This window comes from Schistocerca gregaria, chromosome 2, assembly GCF_023897955.1.
Source record: "Schistocerca gregaria isolate iqSchGreg1 chromosome 2, iqSchGreg1.2, whole genome shotgun sequence".
NCBI lineage: Eukaryota > Metazoa > Arthropoda > Insecta > Orthoptera > Acrididae > Schistocerca > Schistocerca gregaria.
This window is the reverse complement of record NC_064921.1, coordinates 153,530,526-153,557,670: the sequence shown is the minus strand read 5'-3', so window position 1 is coordinate 153,557,670 and position 27,145 is coordinate 153,530,526. Positions and strand designations below refer to the sequence as shown.

Genomic DNA, 27,145 nt, shown 5'->3' with positions numbered 1-27,145 from the left:
TCCTCACAGCTTCACTTCTGCCAGTATCTCGTCTCCTACCTTCCAAACTTGCCCGCGAAAGGCAAAGGTCCCGAGTTCGATTCTCGGTCCGGCACACAGATTCAATCTGTCAGGAAGTTTCATATCTCTGAAACTTACTGACAAAGAAAACTATGAGCCAGGGCTGAACAAGAAGACATATACTTACCTTTGGGTAGCTCAGTCTGTAACATGATTTCCCACGAAAGGCAAGATTCCTGGTTCGAGTCCCTGTGCGACACATAGTTTTAACCTGCTGTCAGGGAATTTCAAAACAGAACACACTTCACTGCACTGTGACAGATTCATTCTAGAATTTTATTTTCATTGACGCCACGGCAGTAATGATGCTGTGTAAGGTGTTGTATTACAGTGCCTGTCAAAAGAAGTAAGCACCCAGAAGACATGCTTGGATACGAGCGGTCTATGGCGCTGCAGTCATGGACTGTGCGGCTGGTCCCGGCGGAGGTTCGAGTTCTCCCTCGGGCACGGGTGTGTGTATTTGTCCTTAGAATAATTCAGGTTAAGTAGCTTGTAAGCTTAGGGACTGATGACCTTAGCAGTTACGTCCGATAACATTTCACACACATTTGAACATGCTTGGATATCAACGTAACTTCGCACATTTACACACCACAGGCTGGTATGTGAACATGTAGAACAGCCACCAGAGTGCATTGCTGTTGCTTATCTTTAGTATTTTTACGAGGTCTGGTACGCTATATATATGAGGCGTGAACGGCATCAGACGTTAAGCCAAACGTGCTAATTGGACATAATTTGGCACGATATCCCTCAGGACAACATCCAAGAAATGAGTCAAAGACAAGCCCAATAACTGCCTGCATTAGGGCCACAGCTGGACCAACGTCTTACAGTCTTTCTCAGTTTGTGAAGCTCTTTCTTTTGAATAAATTACCCAAATTCTCTGAAACCGTAATCGTCTGTTTGTCTGTACATGTAGATCATGTATATCACATTATCACATCTACTAATTCCCGTGTCTTACAGTTAATTCCTTCGTTGTGCTTCGGTTTCTTTTTTCTTAGAGCGTAAATGGCACGTCACAGAACTTTTCCATGTAACAGCATACGCACGACGCCACCGAACGCGAACAACCGTCAGAATCATCCCCATCATTCTGAGGAAAGGCGAAGTCACGACGTTCGGATTCTAATTAACAACTAGACAAAATAATCTGTTCTGTTATGGAATTCGAAGCTTAAATGCACTAATAGTACACTTTTAACATCGGCGATTGTACATAATGTGTAGTCGATCTGCTTACGAGAAAAACGCATAGTACGGGGATTTCAAGGTTTCCGCTTGCAGAGGAATTCCAATAAAGGCCACTTAACTAGACATTCAGTTGTTGCGACGGTCCCTTTTTTCCGCTTCTGTCCAGACCAAATACGAGCGATTGCGTAACAGAATGCGGCTCGAGCCCGGAGGAAACGGCAATAAAAACGCCGCAGGTTTTAATTAAACCTTCTGCCCTGTCGTTCTGAGCGACAAGTGTACAGCGCCGCGTCGAATACTGTGGCACTGGCGAGGTCAGACAGCGGCAGCCCGGTGCATATCGCGAGGTATCAACACAGCTGCTGTTGACAGAATTTCAGAGAGAGAAGCACAACCTCGAAATTCCACGGATCGTTTTTTATTTTTTCAGACGACAGTAGCCGTAGACCGTCTCGTCTCTTTCCGCTTTCCACATGAACTATTGCAATCTCATATTTTGCCGAACCTGTGCTGCTGAGATGTAATCCAACACGGTCCAACTAATGAAAAACTCTAGACTGTTATTCGAACTAGTCAGGAATGCATTTATGCGCTACATATTCAACACGTTGCAATGTTGGACCTTATACGTGTTTCATACACGCAGTTAGCATTGTGATTGCCATACACTATGTATACTTTGCCGTATCCTCAGTACACACGTCCACAATAGCTCATATCAGAGGTCAAGTATTTGTCATCTCAACATAATCGCAAGGTCTCTCTAGTTTAACGCTTTAGCTCTGCTCATCCATAAAACAAAATCGCCGGCAAACTCTTTCTCTGATGGAAGTAGTTGCCCTGCATTCTGCGCACGACTCAAGGCTCTGCTGGATTTAACAAAAAGCTGGAGTCCTTATTTTTGTCAACCTCACAACTTTTCCCGAAGAATATTGAGATATACTGCCAGTGCTCCCCGTCAACCAGAAAAGAAAATGCTCGCATCTTCTCCTTCTTCCACTAGCACCCCTCTATTTCTCGTTTCTCAATCACAATCACTTTCTTTCTTCCACCTTTTCAACACTTGCGTTCAATAAGATTCTTCTTTCTGTTCCTCTACTGTCACGATCATTGCCGCCGTCGACTTGAGTTCACATGCATGTGCTCGTAATTTTTGTCTTTATTTGTCTAGTTTTCACGAACTGTTGTAAACTGTGTTTATTTTTCTACGACAGCTGTTTGGTTGGTGCATAATACATAGCGTATCTCCAAAAGTTTAATAAACGGAGTAGATACATTTTAATTAAATCGAGTGTTGGTTCTTGTTGAAACATTGTAAATTAACTAAACGAACACTGTTTTTTGCCTTGTTGCCCAAATTTCATTATCTTTACTGTACAACTTAGGTTTCGGGTTATTAGCCGACTTTCAAGTACATTACTGATTCCAAAGATGGTAAGACAAAGATAAAAATGATTATAAGGCAAAGATTGACATCTCCACTTCTTAATGCATCGATCACTGGATTATTGTAGACTTACTTCAATGACCGTTTTTTGACAAATTACGTATGGAATTATACAATTCAGCAATTACACTAACATGACTAAACATTCCTAGGAATAAAGTTAGGCATCAGCCTAGAACTTTTTATCTACTGATGGAGTGAGACCCAAAGTTTTACTTATATCCAGGAGTCGAGCCAACCCACTTCAATTATTCACCTCTTTTAGATGATATCACAACTCCGGAATAGAAGTGATACTTTGGGCCTCAGTCCCCCAGCAGATAAAAAGTTCTAGGCTGATGCCTAACTTTATTCCTAGGAATGAATTCAAGTATTAGCTAATCTACATCTAACATCAAATAGTAAAATTAATACAAAACTTTCCTTGCTGTAGTAGCAGCGTGAGTTGTTAACAGTAGATTTGAAAGTTGAAATATATACAAATACTAAAGCTTAAATTCGGTCAGTCATCAATACAATGACTATTCCGTACATGAAGAGACCTGACTGCCATGGAAGTCCGTAAATGTTACGAAATGTCAGACAAACAAAACTGACTCTGTACATCGATGTTTGAACTTAAGTATACCTGCCGCTGGAGCTCCTGAGAGGGGATGCTTGCATATCATTGGCAGCGGCGTGGGCGTTCTTGCCGGCGTCCTCGTGCCGCGGTGGCAGCTGTAGGAAACGCGGCGGCGTGACTGGTAGAACGCGTGTATCTTAAAGTGCGCCAACCAGATGGCCGCCGATGCCACATAGCATACAAACAAACTATGTATATTTAATGACAAAGAAAATCGATTTGCGTAGGTGTTTGTTACCCAGCGTAGAAGCTACGAATTGCAGTTAACGTGGAGAAATGCGTGATACACAGTTTGCTGTCTTACTATGAAACGTCCCCTTAGAAAAATTATACATGAATGTGCTTAAACTGACTCGCAATATTTTTTTTTAGCGCAACGCAATCTGACTTTCAATAATCCCTACAAAACAATGGCCCTGACTAACATTAACCTATACGTTTCACAAATCACTTACCTCACAAAAATCTTCGTTACTCGAACTACTGCAATACAGCGAGCGCCACTACTGCCAGCTAAATACACTCCCCACATCCACCACTGCTGGCGGCTCACCTACAACTGCGCAACGCTACGCGCTGTCAACAGCCAACTGCCCAACACTACAATTGCAGACAACAATGCAAACTAGCCACAGACTGCACACAGCACAACCAGTGATTTTTCAGTGCGCTACGTGGCGTTACCAATATAAAAACATAAACAGCCCACTTACAACAATACATTTCTTCATTTCTGTAAGTACAGTAAAGTCTCGTTAACCCGAATCCAAAGGAACCGACAAATATACAGTTCATACTAAAAAAAATCGTATTAAATGAAAGACACAATTTTAATACTTATACATGTACATTGATACAGTAATGAGTAATATATTGCAGTAGCAAACATTTTACATTAATGTGGACTTATAACACTACAAAGTTACCGTAAAAGTACAAGCACTCACAAATTACATCATTTTCTTGGAAAAAAATTCAAGCATGGTTTGCTGACGTTCATGGGAACGAAAATATCTTGTAATCTTACAAGCAATGGTAACTATAGCGTTTGTAAATCCAGCAGTGACATTGAATGTTGAATCAAATCGTTCTAAACTGTCCACCGCTGGAAGCATCTCCCGACGGGTGGGTAGAATAGTATTTGTGTTCTCCTTCTCTTTAGCCGGCCACTGTGACCGAGCGGTTCTAGGTGCTTCAGTCCGGAACCGCGCTGCTGCTACGGTAGCAGGTTGGAATCCTGCCTCGGGCATGTATGTGTGTGATGTCCTTAGGTTAGTTAGGTTCAAGTACTTCCAAGTCTAGGGTACTGATGACCTCAGTTCTTAAGTCCCATAGTGCTTAGAGCCATTCTTTTCTTCTCCTTTACTTTCTTATGATAACCCTTCTTGTACCTCGGCCACAGCTTTGGACACGTCAGATTCCACAGAAGCACATGCGGCGACACCGTCGTCTGCAGTAACGAATTCTTCAAAACTAATCCTAGGGTTCGAGGAACTGTCCGTTCATCAGGTGCAGTGGCATCGCCTAACTCGTGGACATATTCAGTGTTGCAACGTCTCCAGACGCTGTTAAAGCACTTCTGTATGTAATGTGGCGTCAAAGAGTTCCAGGCTGCATCAAGCAGATTCCAATTTGATGTTGCACTATTGTTTTCAGCAGCGCGAACTGCAGCTGTTACAAGTCCCTTGCGATAATCTCTCTCCATCAGAGAAATGATGCCTTGGTCCAAGGGCTGAAGGCGGCTTGTCTCCTTTGGTGAGAAAGACTGAACCTTTATCCTGGTTGTGTTCAGATCATGTGCGCTGTGTACAGTACATCTGTCCAATGCAAGAAGAACGTGTCTGTTTCGAGCAACCATTCGACTGTTGAAACGAAGAAACCACTTGCGAAATGATGTGCCGTCGATCCAAGCTTTCTTGTGGAGAGTGTAGATGCAAGTAAAGGGCCCAAAGTGCCCATATTTTTGTTTTTAAAACAACTCGATTTCTCGCACTTGCCGATAAACCGGGAACATAACTTCTCACTGCCGTCAGCATTACATACAATGCCAATTGTCACACGTTGTTTGCTACGTGCTCCACCGTGACAGTTATCACCATTTATCCACAGGTAGTGATTTGGAAAAGTTTGTAGTGAAGTCCACTTTCGTCCATAATGAACACATCACACGGGACATACTTCACACTCACTCGGAAACATTAATGCCACCAGCTGTTTGCACTTGTTTCATCAACTTTATTTGCTTCACCAGAATTTCGTACAGACGGAACTGAATGTCTCTTTTGGAACCGACACAGTCTACTAGTAGCCGCGTGGTTAGAGGCGCCATGTCACGGATTGCGCGGCCCCTCGCAAAGAAGGTTCGAGTCCTCCCTCGGGTATGGGCGTGTGTAATGTTCTTAGCATAAGTTAGTTTAAGTTATCTTAAGTGGTGTGAATGTCTAGAGACCGATGACCTCAGCAGATTAATCCCTTAGGAATTCACACACATTTGAACAGTCGACTAGTAGAACAACTGAACTATTCGCCGCTATATTTTCGTCAAGCTCATTTGCTTTGTATTGAATCATTGCGCCACTTAAAGGTATGTTGGATGCGCGCTTGTGACCGATCATTCTAGCAGTAACGTCTCGATGTCTTCATAAATCGCCCTACTAAGTTGTTTAGATTTGTTTCCTGATCCTGTTGCAACACCTTTAATGATTTTTAAAATGAATATAAACAGTCTCTATTACAAGAGACCTTTATTTTTCGGCTACTGTTTTTGGTGAGTTACTGACCATCTTCAGATCTCATACTGAAATGATACCTAAAGCATATAATGTACGCTACTTTATTGCTGTGTTATTGGTTACTTGGTCAATGTCTTCTAGGGAATGTGACATAATATCACAGACGTCTTACTTGCACGCCAGTATTTTGTCATAAATAGTTGCTGTCGCAACTTTAAAATCTTACATGTGAAAGGCTTACATCGACATCTCCGCACCGCCTCGATGGTACATAACGGCATAACTCAAGCAGTATTTCCACTGCCACTACGATACAGGAGCAATACGCAGTACTTCGCAAGCATATCTACATGTCGACGTGCATGCCAGTACGTATCTGACATACATCAACGGTCGCTGCTTTCAAATTCTCCTCTGCTGGATGACGCATGTCGATATGACCACGCTTTCCCCATGGGAATCAGAGTCGCTTAAGGATATATATCACAGACTGACGGAATGCTGTTCATAGCAGTTACTTTATGTAAGTCACCTGTTTGTTCATTTATTATGAGCTTTCGTGTAATCATTATATATACACTCCTGGAAATTGAAATAAGAACACCGTGAATTCATTGTCCCAGGAAGGGGAAACTTTATTGACACATTCCTGGGGTCAGATACATCACATGATCACACTGACAGAACCACAGGCACATAGACACAGGCAACAGAGCATGCACAATGTCGGCACTAGTACAGTGTATATCCACCTTTCGCAGCAATGTAGGCTGCTATTCTCCCATGGAGACGATCGTAGAGATGCTGGATGTAGTCCTGTTGAACGGCTTGCCATGCCATTTCCACCTGGCGCCTCAGTTGGACCAGCGTTCGTGCTGGACGTGCAGACCGCGTGAGACGATGCTTCATCCAGTCCCAAACATGCTCAATGGGGGACAGATCCAGAGATCTTGCTGGCCAGGGTAGTTGACTTACACCTTCTGGAGCACTTTGGGTGGCACGGGATACATGTGGACGTGCATTGTCCTGTTGGAACAGCAAGCTCCCTTGCCGGTCTAGGAATGGTATAACGATGGGTTCGATGACGGTTTGGATGTACCGTGCACTATTCAGTGTCCCCTCGACGATCACCAGAGGTGTACGGCCAGTGTAGGAGATCGCTCCCCACACTATGATGCCGGGTGTTGGCCCTGTGTGCCTCGGTCGTATGCAGTCCTGATTGTGGCTCTCACCTGCACGGCGCCAAACACGCATACGACCATCATTGGCACCAAGGCAGAAGCGACTCTCATCGCTGGAGACGACACGTCTCCATTCGTCCCTCCATTCACGCCTGTCGCGACACCACTGGAGGCGGGCTGCACGATGTTGGGGCGTGAGCGGAAGACGGCCTAACGGTGTGCGGGACCGTAGCCCAGCTTCATGGAGACGGTTGCGAATGGTCCTCGCCGATACCCCAGGAGCAACAGTGTCCCTAATTTGCTGGGAAGTGGCGGTGCGGTCCCCTACGGCACTGCGTAGGTTCCTACGGTCTTGGCGTGCATCCGTGCGTCGCTGCGGTCCGGTCCCAGGTCGACGGGCACGTGCACCTTCTGCCGACCACTGGCGACAACATCGATGTACTGTGGAGACCTCACGCCCCACGTGTTGTGCAATTCGGCGGTACGTCCACCCGGCCTCCCACATGCCCACTATACGCTCTCGCTCAAAGTCCGTCAACTGCACATACAGTTCACGTCCACGCTGTCGCGGCATGCTACCAGTGTTAAAGACTGCGATGGAGCTCCGTATGCCACGGCAAACTGGCTGACACTGAAGGCGGCGGTGCACAAATGCTGCGCAGCTAGCGCCATTCGACGGCCAACACCGCGGTTCCTGGTGTGTCCGCTGTGCCGTGCGTGTGATCATTGCTTGTACAGCCCTCTCGCAGCGTCCGGAGCAAGTATGGTGGGTCTGACACACCGGTGTTAATGTGTTCTTTTTTCCATTTCCAGGAGTGTATATATGGTGTTTCAAAAATGACCGGTATATTTGAAACGGCAATAAAAACTAAACGAGCAGCGATAGAAATACACCGTTTGTTGCAATATGCTTGGGACAACAGTACATTTTCAGGGGGACAAACTTTCGAAATTACAGCAGTTACAATTTTCAACAACAGATGGCGCTGCAAGTGATGTGAAACATATAGAAGACAACGCAGTCTGTGGGTGCGCCATTCTGTACGTCGTCTTTCTGCTGTAAGCGTGTGCTGTTCACAACGTGCAAGTGTGCTGTGGACAACATAGTTTATTCCTTAGAACAGAGGATTTTTCTGGTGTTGGAATTTCACCGCCTAGAACACAGTGTTGTTGCAACAAGACGAAGTTTAATGCAACCAAAGGACCGAAAAGCGATACAATAAAGGATCTGTTTGTAAAATTTCAACGGACTGGGAACGTGACAGATGATCGTGCTGGAAAGGTAGGCCGACCGCGTACGGCAACCTCAGAGGGCAACGCGCAGCTAGTGCAGCAGGTGATCCAACAGCGGCCTCGAGTTTCCATTCGCCGTGTTGCAGCTGCGGTCCAAATGACGCCAACGTCCACGTATCGTCTCATGCGCCAGAGTTTACACCTCTATCCATACAAAATTCAAACGCGGCAACCCCTCAGCGCCGCTACCATTGCTGTACGAGAGACATTCGCTAACGATATAGTGCACATGATTGATGTTGGCGATATGCATGTGGGGAGCATTTGGTTTTCTGACGAAGCTTATTTTTAACTGGACGGCTTCGTCAATAAACAGAACTGGCGCATATGGGGAACCGAAAAGCCCCATGTTGCAGTCCCATCGTCCCTGCATCCTCAAAATGTACTGGTCTGGGCCGCCATTTCTACCAAAGGAATCATTGGCCGATTTTTCAGATCCGAAACGATTACTACATCACGCTATCTGGACATTCTTCGTGAATTTGTGGCGGTACAAACTGCCTTAGACGACACTGCGAACACCTCGTGGTTTATGCAAGATGGTGCCCGGCCACATCGCACGGCCGACGTCTTTAATTTCCTGAATGAATATTTCGATGATCGTGTGATTGCTTTGGGCTATCATATATGGCTCTGAGCACTATGGGACTTAACTACTGTGGTCATCAGTCCCCTAGAACGTAGAAGTACTTAAACCTAACTAACCTAAGGACATCACACACGCATCCATGCCCGAGGCAGGATTCGAACCTGCTACCGTAGCAGTCGCTTTGGGCTATCCGAAACATACAGGAGGCGGCGTGGATTGGCCTCCCTATTCGCCAGACATGAACCCCTGTGACTTGAAAGACCAGGTGTACCGCCAGAATCCAGAAACAATTGAACAGCTGAAGCAGTACATCTCATCTGCATGTGATGCCATTCCGCCAGACACGATGTCAAAGGTGTCGGGTAATTTCATTCAGAGACTACGCCATATTATTGCTACGCATGGTGGATATGTGGAAAATATCTTACTATATGAGTGTCCCAGACCGCAGCGCCATCTGTTGTTGACAATTGTAACTACTGTAATTTCGAAAATTTGTCTGCATGAAAATGTACTATTGTCCCAAGCATATTGCAAAAAACGGTGTATTTCTATCGCTGCTCGTTTAGTTTGTATTGCCGTTTCAAATATACAGGTCATTTTTGAAACACCCTATATATATATATATATATATATATATATATATATATATATATATATATATATAACAATTGTTTTACGTCCTGTATGACTGATAAACTATCGCTGATATAATTCGGTGTGCAATGGACGGAGCATCGAGTACTTATGCAACAGCTGCATTGCCCTACTTAGAAATTGACGGTCGTGGAGTTCGTAACGCCTTCTCCATTCACCACTACTGTCTACGGGTATAATTTCTTCTTTTATTATTTGTTATATAAGATATATTTCAGATGTTACTACTATTTGCACACGTCCCTGTTAATCAATTCTGTGTCCATAATTTAGTATGAGGTATGAAGATGGTCAGTAACTAACCGAAAACGGTAACTACAAAAATAAAGCACACGAAATGAATTCGCAATTGCGAATAAGAACTACCATCAACTTATTCGCAATGGCGAATTCATTTGATGTGTTTCGTAATGGCTGCGGTCGCCGCAGTGCCTGTTCCTTTGGACATGCATGCACGTCCAAAGGAACATTGCATCGTAATCAGAATAACACAGGCACTGCAGCATCTTACAAAATTAAAGTTTTCTTGCGGTCGAGACTGTTTATATTCGCCTTAGCGTATTAAGAATAACCGCTGTTCTCCAAGGAAAATGCTGTCAAAAATATCTTTCATTGATTTTTTCTCAATTCTGAATTATCGAAAATAAAGTAAATTTGGGAATTCCAACCAGCTCTTCAATTGCTGTTTTCTTTGTACCACTATCCACTTCATCTAGAATCATAAGCTTTACCTGTCCATTTAGAGCTGTCTGTTTCGTCTTTGCCATGTTTCGCGTGCCTCCGTTTGCAGATTTTCATTCAGTATCTAGACTAGATTTGTCTACGACTAAAAGAACACCTGGCATCGAATACTTTTCTAAATATTAATGCACACATTACAGAATTTATTTACATATACCGTACACGCTAATTGTTGGGGTGATAACCCGGCTGCCGATCTACAATACGTAAGAAACGAGTCTTTAAATATCTTGCATTCATTTCGGAACAAAATTAACAATTAAAAATATTGTAACATCTGAAGCTTGTGTTACAATGAATTTTAGGAACTGAAAAAGAGTTCGTTACTGACTTTAATCGAAATTCGTGTTAATCGATAAAACTTCCCATAAGAATAAACTTGTATCTGCCGGGTCCAATATTTTTTTTCACATTAGGGGTGAGTTTGTCTTAAGTGAATTCGAGCTAACGGAGATATTATACACTGATGAGCGAAGGCATGATGACCACCGCACACCGCGAGGTTGTATTCTGCCTCGTGGCGGTGAAGGCACCTGACGCGCACGCCCGGGTTCCCGGGTTCGATTCCCGGCGGGGTCAGGGATTCTCTCTGCATCGTGATGATTGGGTGTTGTGTGATGTCCTTAGGTTAGTTAGGTTTAAGTAGTTCTAAGTTCTAGGGGACTGATGACCGTAGATGTTAAGTCCCATAATGCTCAGAGCCATTTGAACTTTTTTTTTTGTTTTTTTTTTTTTGAGCACCTGCACCGATAATGGAAGTATATGTGAGGAGAAGAGACGAAGAGGGAATTATTCTAGTGACACTAAGTGGCGCAAATGAGGAAATCCGCCGACTTAAAGCGACTTTGACATATTGCAGATTATGTATGTTTGCAGGTGGTGATATGCAGCCACTAAATAATTGTTAAAAATTGATGGTGAAATCTTCAGCTGTCGTTTATTTTGCACAATTAACTAGTTTCGGTCAATGACCATTATCAAGCTTCGCTCGCATAACTTTTGTTCAGATTATGATATAAATTTCCTGAGGATTATGTCAGCTGAAGATTTCACCATGAATTTTAACAATAAGTCATATTGTTGTGGCCCAGTGCCTGGAAACGGCGAAGCTGGTCATCTGTTAGCGTGCTGCTGTCGTAAGCATGTATGGAAAGTGGCTGAAGAACGCTGAAACCACGAGCAGGCGACAAGAATGGAAGTCCATACCTCATCGCAGAAAACAGGGATCGGAGGCTTGCCCGCTCACTAAAGCAGGATAGGAGGCCATCTGCGGCAGATCTGACAACAGTGTACATTCTAGCGTGTTCTTACGTTGACTACAATATCGTCAATTACGACTACGTGGGCACTGAATCATCGTGATTGGACCGCGGATCAGTGGAATCGTGTCGCCTGTTCGGATGAATCCCGTTCATGGTTAAGCCAATTCGATGGTTGGGTACAGATATACCGTCATTCAGACGAGTGGTACCTCGAAACATGCAGCGCGCCATGGATGCACCTAGTGGAAGGAGTGTTATGTTATGGGGGACATTCACTTGGGCTTCCATGGGACCTGCGGTATTAATGGAAGGCACCATGACAGCTGTGACTATGTGAACGTTATAGTTGATGTCTTCCTCAATAGTGATGGGATCTTCCAACAGGATAACTGTCCAAGGCCAGAATCGTGCTGCAATGGTTTCAGGAGCATGATAGTTGAAATCACGTTGGTGTCACGGCCAACAAATTCGGCTTATTCGAATCCGATGAAACCCAAATGGGGCGCTAACTGGGGCCAGCTCTGCGGCCACGAACCAACCGCCCGTAAATTAGGCGAAATGTGGGAACAGTCGATAGAAATCTGGTGCCACAAACCTCTAGAAACCTGTCAAGTACTTGCCGAAACCATAGCATGCAGATTGACTATTGAATTTTATTCCAAAAGTAAATCAAGACACTTTTAACTAAGTGGTCGTATTTGTTGTAACTGCAACCGGAACGGTCGCGGGGTTGAAATGACGGAAATCGCGGCGGGACCCGCGGAGAGGCCCGCGAACAACAACACAATCAACACAATGGGAGAGGACGGACACGACCAACAAAGGGCAGAACGAACAACAACAAGATCCAACAACGGAGTCACCAGGAAACCCAATAAAAACACGCCCACTCGTACACAGAACAAGTATGTAAGCTGTCTAACGCGAGGCGAGGTGTCCACGGACGTACGCGAGATTAGACTGGCTGGCTGAGCTTTTTTTTTTCTTTTTTTCCTTTATTGAATTTCGATTCCCCCCTAATGGGGGAACAATAAACAATAAACAATAAAAGCAGGCGATAAAACGGTGACTTAAATTGTAAAACCGCGGAAAATTGTGGAAAGTTCAAACATAAAACAAAGGGTTGGCAATGCTAATAAAATACACAGGAAGCAGACTGGTAAAATGGTAGACAGACAACTAAAAAACATGGCGACAGTCTGGTTTCGGTTCGCAAGAGATATAAAAATCACACCCAGCGACAGTATGATTTCCGTTTGCAACACTTCGGAAAAGACATTCAACACTGAAGACTCACTGTAAACACTGCACTAAAATTTCGGCACAAAGATGAAACACCATAGGCAAGGGCAGAATGGGTGGGGAGGGGGTGGGACCTGGACAGATGAGGGGGAAAACAATGAGGGAGGAGAAGAAAAACGAAAGGGGGGGGTGAACCGAAGGAGGTAGAGGACTCATAGGGGGGGAGGGGGGACGGGCAGCCACGAGAGGGAATGGGAAAAAGGCAGAGGAGGGAAATGCAAAAGGACTTGGGGGAGAGAATGGGACAGAGAGGGGGAAGGTGGGGAAAAAAGAGGATGGAAGGGGGCAGAGGGAGCCCAGGAAAAGGACAGAGGAAAGAAGGGGGAGTGAGGATGAGAATTGATAGGAGGGATAAACGGAGGGTGAGAGGGCATCATCCGGGAGGGGAAGTTGATGGAAGCCACCTCGGGGAAGGAGATGAAGGGTGTAGAGATAGAGGGTAGTGGGGACACAACAGTGAAGATGTGGCAGGGGGCAAGGATGGGAGAGGAGAGGGTGAGGGGCATCGAGGCGGCGGGAGGTATAGAGGATGCGGATATGTTCGAGGAATAGGAGCAGATGGAGGAAAGGAATGAGATCGTAGAGGATTCGCGTGGGGGACAGGAGGCTTATACGGAAGGTGAGGCGGAGTGCATGACGCTCAAGTTTTTTTTTCTTTATTGTAATTTTAAAACCTGTACAAGAGGCAAGCTGTCAGCAGCGATCTATGCTGCTCTTCAGCCAGAGGATACACAATGAGGAAATACAGAAAGATTATACATAGGTTACAGAACGGTGGGCAAGAAAACAGTTGACACAGAAAGACAAAACGGAGCCATTCACACTCGACGGGAATCCAGACTTGAAACTGTTGATACGATACACAAACACTGAAGATGACGACGGCACAGGTGAACGACGGAGTGCGACGGTGATCACTGAACACTAAACACGACGGCACACACGAGACACTGATGGCGATGATCTCCGGCGCGCGAACGTCCCTGTAGCGTGTGCGAGTCCGGGGACCTGCCAAGAGGGGAAGAAGGGCGGGGGGGTGGGGGGTGGAGAGGGGAGAACGAAGACGTCAATGGCTGAGGAGATGGGAGGAGGAGTAGAGGGAAAGGGGAGGGGAAGCCCAGAGGAGGAGTGGGGAGAAAGGGAGGAGGGAGGGAGGGTGCCCAAAGGAACAGAGACAGGAAGATGAAAGTTGGTAGGAGGGGTTTATGGAGGGAAGGAGGACATCATCAGGGAGGGGGAGCTGGCGGAAGCCACCTTGGGGGAGGGTAAGGAGGGTAGAGAGATGGAGACCGGGTGGGACGTGGGAAGGAATACAGGCGCGGCAGCGGGCGGCGGCGGGAGAGGATGGGCGAGACAAGCGGGTGAGGAGGATCGAGTTTGCAGGGGGTGTACAGGATGACGCTCAAGGATCTGGAGGGACTTATATAATTTGGAGGGCTGGCTGAGCGATAGACAGGCGCTTAAGTACTCTATCGGGGGCGCCGTTATTGGCCGCTACAACCACGTGTTCAACTGTGGCGCGCTCACACTAAAAGCGGGCCAGGAAGCGCGCGCCGCCACAGCTTACGGCGCGATGGTGCAGAGACCTCTAGGGGTCTTCGACGTCCGTGACGTCTGGCGTGGATTCAAATTCTGTGGCACAAGGTACCAGGTCAATGTTGTCGTAATGTTGTCACACTGTTTTGGCTCATCCGAGTACATCGATGCTGTTGACAGTTGCTTGGAACTATGGTTTTAATCGCAGGTAAGGCACAGTCTGAGGACTGTCGCTACGACGACTGGGAGGCGGTGGCGGAGGAGGCCCGCGCCGTCACGGAGTACCTGTACGGGACGCGCAGCCGCGCCGCGGCCAGGGCCCTGCTGGCGCAGCGCTACCACTCGTCCGACCAGCCGGACGAGCCGGCGCGCCGCAAGGACAACGGCCGCCCCTTCAACGTGTTCGTGGTGCGCAAGGCGAACCACCACGACGGCTCGCACCTGCACCACCACCAGCAGGTGCCGGCGCCGCCGCCGCAGTACGTGCAGCGGCCGCGGCGCAGCCTGCAGCGCGGCGTCACCACGCCCACCTCGGCGGCCGACGCCAACCCGTGCAACCCCGACACGTGCGACTTCTGGCCGCACTGCGCGCACCGCGACTCGCTCTACCCGCCCACCAAATCGTCGACGCCGTCGCCCTCCTCGTCGGCGGCCAAGCTGCCGCCGTCCGCGGGCGGGAACGGAGGGCTGTCGATGCGCGCCTCGCAGAGCTACCCGTCCTCCTCCGCCTCCTCGGCCGCGTCCAGGAGTCGCAACGGCGCCGGGCGACGGGCGCACCACGACGCTCCCGACGAGAAGGCGGCGCCGGCCGGGTCGGCGCCTCCCGCGTCGCGGCGCTCCAACGGGGCGGGCGCGCGCTCGTCGCCGCCGTCGCTGGACCGGCTGGAGGAGTACGACGCCCTGACGCGCAAGATCCAGAGCGTGCTGGACGGCGCCGCGGCGGCCACGGCCGCGCTGGCCGCCGACGCCGGCGACGACCTCAAGCGGTTCGGCAAGTGGCGCGCCAGCAACGGGCTGGACAAGCAGCAGCACCGCCGCTCGGCGCTGCTCGGCGAGCGGCCCAAGACGGTGGACGCGGTCGGGCCGCCGACCCCGCCGCAGCACTCGCCCCAGCAGCAGCAGAAGGCGCTGAAGGCGCTGCGCGGCAACGGCGGGCTCTCGCTGGACCTGGACGCGCTGCCGCTGGAGCACCACCAGCGCGGCAGCACCAAGACGTCGCCCGTGTCGGTGCCCGGCGCCAGCCGGTCGCCGTCCAACAAGGGCGGCGGCGGCTCGTCCTCGTCGTCCGCGTCGTCGTCGTCGAGCGACGTGTGGGTGACGACGTCGGACCGCACCGTCACCAAGTCCCCGCGCACGCACAAGAGCTCCGGCGCGTCGACGCCGCTGGGCAGCGCCGGCAGCGGCCGCTTCCTGGGCTCGGGCTCCGCCGGCAGTGGCAGCGCCGAGCGCGAAGCCCCCGTGTCGCGGCCGGGCAGCGCGCCCACGCAGGCCCACCACCGCGCCGCCGGCCGCTACGACGAAGACGACGAGGACGACGACGGCGGCCCGCAGAGGGCGCTCGACGCCCAGCAGCGGTCGCTGTCGCTGCCCAAGTCCTTCCTCTCCGAGCGCTACGGGCTCAAGCCGGCCAAGCACAGGTAAGCCTGCTCCGTTCTTCCGCCGTCATTGTCCAGTTTTGCAGTTCTACCACCACCTGCTTCTTATTTTTCCTAAAAATTAAAACAAATAAGCCCTCGCTCACAAATACTAAGTCAAAATTGACCAGGTTTCGACGCTACTACGAGCGTCGTCTTCAGAATTAGACTAACTGTTCTAAAACATATTAAGTATATAATACACTAATAAAATTAAAGTTCGTACTGATTGGAAAAAGATGCAATACTTACAATTCACATATTAATAAAGATCCAACAACGAGACGGCACGACCGTGGGGTCGGGGATTTGTCCGAAATTTTGTGTGGTGAAAGGGGACCCCTTACGCCTCAAGTCGTTAAAATATTAGGACGCAGTACTCGGAAAATCTCGGGAAAAATCAATCCAAAGTTCCTTAGCTGCCTTATGAGTATAAAATGTTAGTCCATTGCCGAGCCGCCGTCTGGCCTAGATGTTTAGCCGGCACGATAGCTCAGCGTGTTCGGTCAGAGAGTTACCTGCCCTCTGTAATAAAAGTCCGAGTTAATAGATCATCGACGAACCTAAAAAGGGTGTCTTTCGACGTCAGCAACGAGCAAATACAAAGAACGTAAACGAACAAAATGAGATAAATAAAGAGAGAGAGAGAGAGATGTTTAGGCCTCGGAGTCTTACGCCACAGGTCTCGGGTTCGATTCCTCCTCCAGCACTTTTTTTTCCTTCTGTTGCTTGCAAAATTGCAGCGCTTTGTTACAGAAGAATCGTGAAATTAATTCCCCGGAAGATTGTATAAAAATTCATTGTATAATTCACCGTCAATTATCATTACCAATATATCGAGACTTGATTGAATATTCCTGGTTTGCCTCAAAATGATCAGACACACAAAACATTTACGTAAATGTTAATGAGGCATGTTTTTGTACAGATTTATTGAAAACGCCCTGTGATTGAAAAAAAAATCCGCGTTTATATGTTGCGTAAGACGTCGCAAAAATTATTGCTGTGTTTGTTTTTACGATAATTACCACTGCGGTTCTCGTTTATAATTATTATACGCATAAAAATTAAATGTTTCCCAATCGAGTTTGTTATTCTGATTAAATACCCAATGTTTCCCCTCGTATAATTTACAATTAAAAATGGAAAACCCACCACCATGAATTGTGTTGTTGGACAAAAAGAAAATAATTTTTATTCAATAATGTAACTAATTCGTTAAAGATAATGTAGGTTTGGGAAACTTTCTGAATAAATGGTCGAATAAAAAAAGAAAATGAAACAGATAAAAAAAAGTACCGCAGGATTAATCGAACCCGAGACCTCTGGCATAAGACTCCGAGGCCTAAACATCTATGCCAGACGGTGGCTCGGCAATAGACTAACATTTTATACTCATAAGGGACCTAAGAAACTTTGGATCGATTTTTCCCGGCATTTTCCGGGTAGTGCGCCCTAATATTTTAACCACGTGAGATGTTAGATGTCCTCTTTCACCACACAAAATTTCGGACAAATCGACGACCCCACGGTCGTGTCGTCTCCTTGTAAGCCGGAAAGGCGACGTCATGAATAGTTGTAAGTAAGATGGCGAGCCGCTAAGGGCTGCTCGTACATTAGTGAACAAGGATTGCAACAAGACTGAGGTGCCCACGTTAGAAAGTGTGGGCAAGTAAACATGGTGTTGCTACGAGCGCCATCTAGTAGCCGCAGAAACAATTAGGCTACTGTACATTCAAAATTAGAGACATGAGATTGTGATGCAGCTGATTCAGGCATAACGTAAGCACTAATGATAATAGGATGAAGTTACATATTTATCTGCTTTAAACAGAGATACATTTTGTAACGTAAAAAACCGTTAGTTATGACATACAAGAAAACAGCAAAGATGTAACAGGAAAACAACATTTCGGTAAACTGCATGAGGAAATCTGAATCAAAGATCAAGCAATGGCTTTATATATTCGAAAACATTTTTCTTTCGCAGCTGCAGCTGTTCGTTGAGAATGAGGCCATCATGACGAGAGAGATGTTTGAAAATCTCCAATTCCTCTAAAACATCTAACCTACGCAGAATATTGTTATCGCCTATGGCTTTAGGCACGTGTCCAGTAATAAAGAGATGATCGGCAAAGGATGAATTTAGGGGAGTCGTGCCGTTCTTCTCAAAAGATGTTCTTTCCATCTGATGGTGAAAGCACTTCCAGTTTGCCCTTGTATAATAGGAGGAGAGGTTATCGCAGATGATCTTATAAACGCCAGAACTTTCTGTAGCGGAGCGAATGGATTTCAAATTATGAATGAAGTTTCTCTTTAGATTATTATTAGTAGAGAAGGCAACATTGCAGTTGTATTTGTTGTGATACATGCGCTGAATCTGATAGGAAAACTTTTTTTTGGGTTAATTTCAGTGTATGAGGTGTTGAGCGTGGTAGTTGTTGCAGTTTCCTTTTTTAGGATGTCGTCTACTACGTTAGGCGTATATTCATTATTGACTGCTGTGGTTTTAAGTAAATTAATCTCCTCATTAAACTTTTCTGTTGAAAGTGGTATAGATGTGTCTCGGTGGACGGCAGAGTGAAAAAAGGAAATTTTTTGAGACTGTGGATGAAAAGAGGAAGCTGGCACGATTTGGTCAGTATACGTTTCTTTTTGAAAAATATTGTAAGTGATGTTATTGTCTTCTATTGTAAGCGTCAAGTCTAAATAATGTAATTGGCGGTTTTCGTTTTCGAGTTCAATAGTGAAAGAAATCTTTTCATGGAGGTCGTTAAAAAGTTTAAATATATGATCAGTTTTATCGGCGTTATAGCGGTCCGTTATAGATGACTAGAATATCATCAACGTATCTTGTGTAAGAAAGGATACCTAGTGAAGCGGCTGAGACATGGTTAAACAGCTTTTTTTCCAAAGAATTGATAGAGATGAGAAGCCATCAGACTGCTGGTACAGTTTTCCGTTTATTTTTCTTAAATGTTGAAACCTTCCCGTCTCCTCTATATCTTTTTTGTTACGCAAACTTCCCTTCTACAATAACCTATGAAACCTTCCCTGGGGATGTCTATCTCTTGCTTAATAATAACAAATGAAATATTCCCTTTGAAATTAATTCTCTTTCTCAATAATAATAATAAGTTCAATCTTCGCTTACAAATTCAAATGCTGCTTATTAAAAGTGATTTGCTGATTATTTCGACGAAACATAGAATGTGTCGCGTCGTGGCCCTCAGTCGTTACCTGCAATAACCCAAAACTGCTCTTTACCTTTTTTACTGTTACTGGATAACCATCTGACCGCTACATCGAACTGCAACATGAATATACCGGGTGATCAAAAAGTCAGTATAAATTTGAAAACTTAATAAGTCGCGGAATAATGTAGATAGAGAGGTACAAATTGGCACACATGCTTGGAATGACATGGGGTTTTATTAGAACCAAAAAAATACAAAAGTTCAGAAAATGTCCGACATATTCCGCTTCATCTGCTCAGAATAGCAAAAATTACCTTAACACAGCAAGACAAAGCAAAGATGATGTTCTCTACAGGAAATGCTCAATATGTCCACCATCATTCCTCAGCAATAGCTGTAGTCGAGGAATAATGTTGTGAATAGCACTGTAAAGTATGTCCAGAGTTATGGTGGGGCATTGCCGTCGGATGCAGTCTTTCAGCATGCATAGAGATGTCGATCGATCACGGTACACTTGCGACTTCAGGTAATCTCAAAGCCAATAATCTCACCGACTGAGGTCTGGGGACCTGGGAGGCCAAGCATGACGAAAGTGGCGGCTAAGCACACGATCATCACCAAACGACGCGCGCAAGAGGTCTTTCACGCTTTTAGCAATACTTTGTTGTTTTTTTTTCTTTTTGTTCTAATAAAACCCCATGTCATTCCAAGAATGTGTGTCAATTTTTGCCTCTCTTCCTACATTATTCTGTGATTTATTAAATTTTCACATTTATACTGACTTTTTGATCACCCGGTACTTACTCTGTTTTACTATACTCTATTAGCTGCTGGTGGGCTGTCGTAATAAATGGCTGTATTTATTACCAAAGCTGACGTTATTCTTTAATGGCAAAGCTGACGTTATTCTTTAATTAATTTGACTGTACTTACGTAATTCATTGTTAAACGTTTCCTTGACAACAACAAAATTTTGCCAGGAAAAGGAGACTTGGGAAGTTTGATGGGCAACGGCCTTGCCGCAGTGGATACACCGGTTCCCGTGAGACCACCGTACTTAACCGCTGTCGGGCGTGGCCGGCACTTGGATGGGTGACCATCCAGCTGCCATGTGCTGTTGCCATTTTTCGGGCTGCACTCAGCCTCGTGATGCCAATTGAGGAGCTACTCGACCGAATAGTAGCGGCTCCGGTCAAAGAAAACCATAACGACCCGAAGAGCGGTGTGCTGACCACACGCCCCTCCTATCCGCATCCTCGTTGAGGATGACACGGCGGTCGGATGGTCCCGATGGGCCACTTGTGGCCTGAAGATGGAGTGCTGGGAAGTTTGATGACAGGAAATAGAAACTGTATGGGCCAAATAACAAGTAGAATATCCATGAGTAAAAGGGTTTAAGCAGACGTTTAAGCAGTTGTCACACAGCCATCATCATACATTCAAGGTTTAAGACACTGAAAAGCAACATACACATTGGATTCAATACACTGCACACGAACAAAAAATAATAGTAGAATCATATTAGAAGCTGACCTGCAAAAGGCGATATGTCCTCAGCAACCGATAGTGACAAGATGTTCTAGGAGATGATGTAACTATACGTTCAGTAAAAAAAAAAAGATGTGGTTTACAACCTCTTCTTAACTACAGTCGCAGAACGAGGACGCGACCAGACCAGTACGATGTAGATGCTTCCTGTAACAGCCATGGTGGAATGGGATGGGCGTTACAGTGTTCGTGAGTCTTCTGGAGCATCGACCTTTCTCATGCCAGACGTTAGGAATCAGCACTAGAGTCATTGGGTATAGTTTGTTTGATTTGAAATTCTCTTGCGAGTTCGTGTTCAACTTCTCTCTGATTATTAATTTGATAACGTTTAAAAGATCTGTAGCTTGTAATTGCAAGTGTCCCCTCGCTCCGGCATAAACGGATAGTATGAACTGTTTCGTTGCCGGATATGCCACTATGCTTTTGCCCAGCACATGCAAACTCCCTGATTCCTATTCGTGGTCTGTAACATCAGACTCATGTTGTCACATGCTACTGGTCGGCTGGATCTTCCGCTGTGCAGATGTCTTAATAGTTCAAGGGACGATCTGTAAGGATAACGAAGTTATAGAGCAAAGGCTTCTCGGAGGAATGGAGAGCTCGTAGTATAGCCAAAATCTCGGCTGCCATAATCGTGAATCCCTCAGACAGCTTGAACTCCATTCCAGTATGATAGCTCCTATCCCAGAAAGCACAACCGCTTCCATCTTCATTCTTCGAAGTGTCGATGTAGATGAGTCTTGATGTTTGCAGAGATACTCCGTCAAAACGCAGTTATCTGAAGAATCACAGCCGAAGTACAGGTCAAATACAAGTTGTGGTTCCAATACATTGGTACGCTAGTCTCCTTCAAAGCAGAATAATCGTTCAGCAAGCTTAGTTGAGAAATAGACCAGTACCCATGCATGCGGCAGCAAGAGGAAGAACACTTTTATTGAGGCAATATCTGGAGGTATATTACAAACGTCTTGTAATATCGGGTGGTTATAATTATAGTGCACTTACAGAGGTCCAGTGTAGCGTGGCAGCGAAACTTCGTACATATTCTAATGCGTTAAAGCGGAACCAATTAACGTTGCGAGAGAATCAGTTCTAATTTTGGGCATCAGGGGCAAATCTGGCGATATGAATGCAAGAAAGTCGTATAGAAATGTTTTCATATGTAATGAATTAGGATTGGGACGTGAGCAGAAAAGGTCAAACAAGTGAGAATCAACATTTTTCTGAATTGTTTGACCTTTAGTGCTCACGTCCCGTTCTTAATCCATTAACGGAAAGGGATAATATTGATTTTGTTACTAACGGCCGCTCTCACAATTTGTTCAATATGAGCACTGGTGACGACGGCAAGATGCTGCAGCGCCACATTTGCACCTGCTGACCAAAATTGGGACCAATATTTCTCCAGTGTAAATCGCTTCCTCATTGACGCATTAGCATATTTGTCATGTTTCTCTGCCATACGGTAATTATAGCCCACACTGAACCTCCCTGAGTACGTGCACTTTAAATACAACCATCCAGAATCTGGTCTTATTCTAACTGCGACCGTTTGCGTAAAAATTTCGCACTCAGATATTCACGACGCAGACATAGCGGAGGCTCATTTATTTCAGCTAAAAGAGCGTTAGGTAATGTAAAAAAAAAAGTTTTTTCGATGAAAAATTAATTTTGGTGTAACTTATACTCGACAAAAGTTTTCTGTGGAGTGTAGTGGATGGAAGTGAATCATGGACATCCAGACGTAAAGGAAATATAATTGAATACTTTTTGTATGCAGTAGTTAAGAAAAATACTTAAACTGAAATGAAGTGACAGGATAAGGAATGCAGTGCTTCTTGGCAAAGATATGTATTACGAAGAAAGTGGCGGCAACGATGTAACATGGAAGGAAGAATTGCGAAGAGGAGAAGTAGCCTAAGAAGATATCTTGAAATTCTGGATAACATGACAAAAAATTAAGGGACAGGGACACAATGCCAAAGAAGAAGAAGCAGGAAAAGAAGAAGAGGAGCAGGAGGAAAAGATGCAAAAACTCACATCGCATAGGACGATCTCTCCTAAATAATTGATTAAAAAATAGGCTCAAATCCACATTTCCACTTCGCAAGCCATATTATGGCGTGTAGCGGAGGATACTTCCGCTATCTCTAATTCTTCCTGCCGCCCTTCCCCCCCTCCCCTCTTTTACTGTTCCATTCGTGAATAATGAGCTGCAAGTACTTCTATCGATATGAATCCCTATCAGCTTGAATCATTGTTATTTTCACGGTACGTGTGTGGTAGAGTGCAACATGTTGCGTAACTACTCCTCGCTAACAGCACTGATTTAGCTCATATCACCACCTCGTGAATAGTTTAACGTTGCCAAAGAAAAAATATACAACAGCTTTTGTGTTAGACAGCTTTAAAAATAGACTATTAAACTAACTGATTAGGGCTGATACGGTGTTAATACACACCCCATCCACCGGGGATATTGCGACGCTTTGTTATTATTAACAGATAATAAACGCTATTTCAAAAGCAATTACATCATTAATCGCTATGGGACGTGGCGTTTGTTTGACAGCTATGTGGCGTAGTTCGATATTATTAACCGCCTCTGGTGTCGCCTCTGTCGGGGTTTTTGCAAACTATATTTGCTTGTGACGTAATTTTGTCTTGTTTAACGCTACACTCTACTGTATTCACGATGCAAATATTAGCTTACACCCTTTTCGGGAGTCAACTTACGATCATGAAATGTCAAGAGATAAGGAAGAAAAACTCTGTATTTTGAATCCACTGAAGAGTACATTATGTATTAAAGTCGACCAACAAGGTAAGAAAACCGCTGATGTGGCTCTGAGCACTATGGCACTTAACATCTATGATCATCACTCCCCTAGAACTTAGAACTACTTAAACCTAACTAACCTAAGGACATCACACAACACCCAGCCATCACGAGGCACCCGGGAACCCGGGCGTGGGAAGCGAGAACGCTACCCCACGACCATGAGATGCGGGTACCACTGATTTGAAACTGAACTATGTAGTTAAAGCTTATCCATTATAAAATGGTTCAAATGGCTCTGAGCATATGGGACTTAATCAGTCCCTTGGAACTTAGAAATACTTAAACCTAACTAACCTAAGGACATCACATACATCCATGCCCGAGGCAGGATTCGAACCTGCGGTCGTAGCGGTCTCGCGGTTCCTGACTGAAGCGCCTAGAACCGCTCGGTCACAACATCTGCCTATTCATTATAGATATTTTATATATATTTTAAAATCCCTGACTGTTAATTGATCGTAAATACATTAAACTGCAACCAGTCACGTTTTTTAGTAGTTATTTATCATTCCAGTGAAGTATGTAGTCTTTTCTTATACAGTGTTGTGACACCTTGACAGTACGCTGTTGTTACAGGATAACAGTTATTGAACTGTATGCAATAAGATCGTCATAACTTCCGAATTGTTTGTGTTTGGACGTACAACTGCACGGTTGGCCGAAGGGTAGTGTCGTCGTAACTGCCGTCTGCTTCACGTCTGCTGTGCAGCGAGCTACGTTAATTTAAGTATTAACTGTACTTTTCTTACTTGTCACTTCTTCTTCCGTGTGTTTTTGCTTTTAGGAAGCTTTAATTGTCGAGTGCAATTAATAGTGTTCCATAGATTTCGTGTTTGTTTTGAATACAGTCAGAGAGAGTCCCTTTAGTCAACCACCGTGCCAGTAGTGCTAGTGTTTGTTTTGAATACAGTCCAGAGACAGGTAGTGCTATTTTCATTGTTTCCTACAAGAAGTGGTTAGCTATCACAGTTTAGTCAATAATCAGCCGCCTTTAGTGAATTAGCAGTCTAGTTAAAAGTTGATCAAGTCTCTTCAGTAAATTGATTCCTTAGGATGGATATGGTGTATGACTGCTGTGTACGGACGCAAGAGGAGCTGGCCACTCTTCGCGAACAGCTGAGCGTGTTGATGGCCGCGGTCAGCCGTCTTCAGGCTGCTGCCTCGGAGTGTAGCGGCAGTGGGGAGTCTGGTGCGTCGCAAGGTACACCCCAGGTGTTACATGCTTCACCCACTGTCCCTGCTGTTGAGACATCTTCGCGGATACCGGGCGCGGTTGGGCCACCCTCTCCCCAAGGGGAGTGGCGGGTTCAGCGGCGTTCGCGGCGCACGAGGCGGAGAGTAAATGTGGAGGCTGGCCGTGTGGCATCGCCCGCTCTGCCTGTGAGTGGACATGTGGCCGCTCCTTCAGCAAGGTCCGAGCAGACACACGGGGGGAGGGGTTTATTAGTTATTGGGAACTCCAACGTTAGGCGGGTGATGGAGCCCTTTAGGGAAACAGCGGAGAGGTCGGGGAAGAAGGCCAGTGTTCACTCTGTCTGCTTACCGGGGGGTCTCATCCGAGATGTGGAGGAGGCCCTGCCGGCGGCGGTAGAGCACTGGGTGCACCCGACTGCAAATTGTTGCTCATGTCGGCACCAATGACTCCTGCCGTCTGGGTTCAGAGGTCATCCTCAGTTCGTACAGGCGGTTGGCGGAATTGGTGAAGGCGGAAAGCCTCGCTCGCGGGGTGGAATCTGAGCTAACTATCTGTAGTATAGTTCCCAGAACCGATAGTGGTCCTCTGGTTTGGAGCCGAGTAGAAGGCTTAAACTAGAGGCTCAGACGATTCTGCGGAGATCTGGGGTGCAAATTTCTCGACTTCCGTTATCGGGTGGAGAAATGTAGGGTCCCCCTGAATAGGTCAGGCCTGCACTACACGCTGGAAGCGGCTACAAGGGTAGCGGAGTGCGTGTGGAGTGCACATGTGGGTTTTTTAGATTAGGGAATTCCCTCCCTAGGCCCGACAAGACGCCTCCTGAGACGCGGCAAGATAGGAGTATGCAAAATGCAAAAGGGAATAACACTATTAATGTGGTGATAGTAAACTGCAGGAGCGTCTATAGAAAGGACCAGAACTGCTCTCATTAGTAAACGGTCACAATGCCCACATAGTACTAGGGACAGAAAGTTGGCTGAAACCAGATGTAAACAGTAATGAAATTCTAAACTCAGGTTGAAATGTATACCGCAGAGACAGGCTCGTCAGTGAAGGGGGAGGCGTGTTTATAGCGATAAGAAGTGCAATAGTATCGAAGGAAATTGACGGAGATCCGAAATGTAAAATAATTTGGGTGAAGGTCACGGTTAAAGCAGGCTCAGACACGGTAATTGGATGTCTCTATAGGCCCCATGGCTCAGCAGCTGTTGTGGCTGAGCAAAAATGGTTCAAATGGCTCTGAGCACTATGCGACTTAACTTCTGAGGTCGCCTAGAACTTAGAACTAATTAAACCTAACTAACCTAAGGACATCACACACATCCATGCCCGAGGCAGGATTCGAACCTGTGACCGTAGCGGTCGCTCTGCTCCAGACTGTAGCGCCTAGAACCGCACGACCACTCCGGCCGGCGTGGCTGAGCATCTGAAGGGTAATTTGGAAAATATTTCGATTAGATTTCCCCACCATGTTATAGTTCTGGGTGGAGAGTTTAATTTGCCGGATATAGACTTGGGGACTCAAACGTTCATAACGGGTGGCAGGGACAAAGAATCCAGTGAAATTTTTTTAAGTGCTTTATCTGAAAACTACCTTGAGCAGTTAATCAGAGAACCTACTCGTGGCGATAACATATTAGACCTTCTGGTGACAAACAGACTCGAACTATTTGAAACAGTTAACGTAGAGCACAGAATCAGTGATCATAAAGCGGTTACTGTATAGATGATTTCAGCCGTAAATAAATATATTAAAAAAGGTAGGAAGGTTTTTCTGTTTAGGAAAAGTGACAAAAGGCAGATTTCAGAGTACCTGACGGCTCAACACGAAAGTTTTGTCTCAAGTACAGATAGTGTTGAGGATCAGTGGACAAAGTTCAAAACCATCGTACAATATGCATTAGATGAGTACGTGCCAAGCAAGATCGTAAGAGATGGAAAAGAGCCACCATGGTACAACAACCGCATTAGAAAACTGCTGCGGAAGCAAAGGGAACTTCACAGAAAACATAAACATAGCCAAAGCCTTGCAGGCAAACAAAAATTACGCGGAGCGAAATGTAATGTGAGGAGGGCCATGCGAGAGGCGTTCAATGAATTCGAAAGTAAA

The 27,145-nt window shown here is 45.8% G+C and overlaps 1 protein-coding gene across 1 annotated transcript in view; it reads left to right on the top strand.

Annotated features, from left to right (window-relative positions):
- Window positions 1-27,145, top strand: part of LOC126335682 (uncharacterized) — a 193,545-nt gene that overhangs the window by 157,198 nt on the left and 9,202 nt on the right. Inside the window, exons 8-9 of the mRNA XM_049999139.1 lie at window positions 14,828-16,107; window positions 16,150-16,256. Coding sequence (XP_049855096.1) covers window positions 14,828-16,107; window positions 16,150-16,256 — 1,387 coding nt within the window. The remainder of the gene's footprint in view (window positions 1-14,827; window positions 16,108-16,149; window positions 16,257-27,145) is intronic.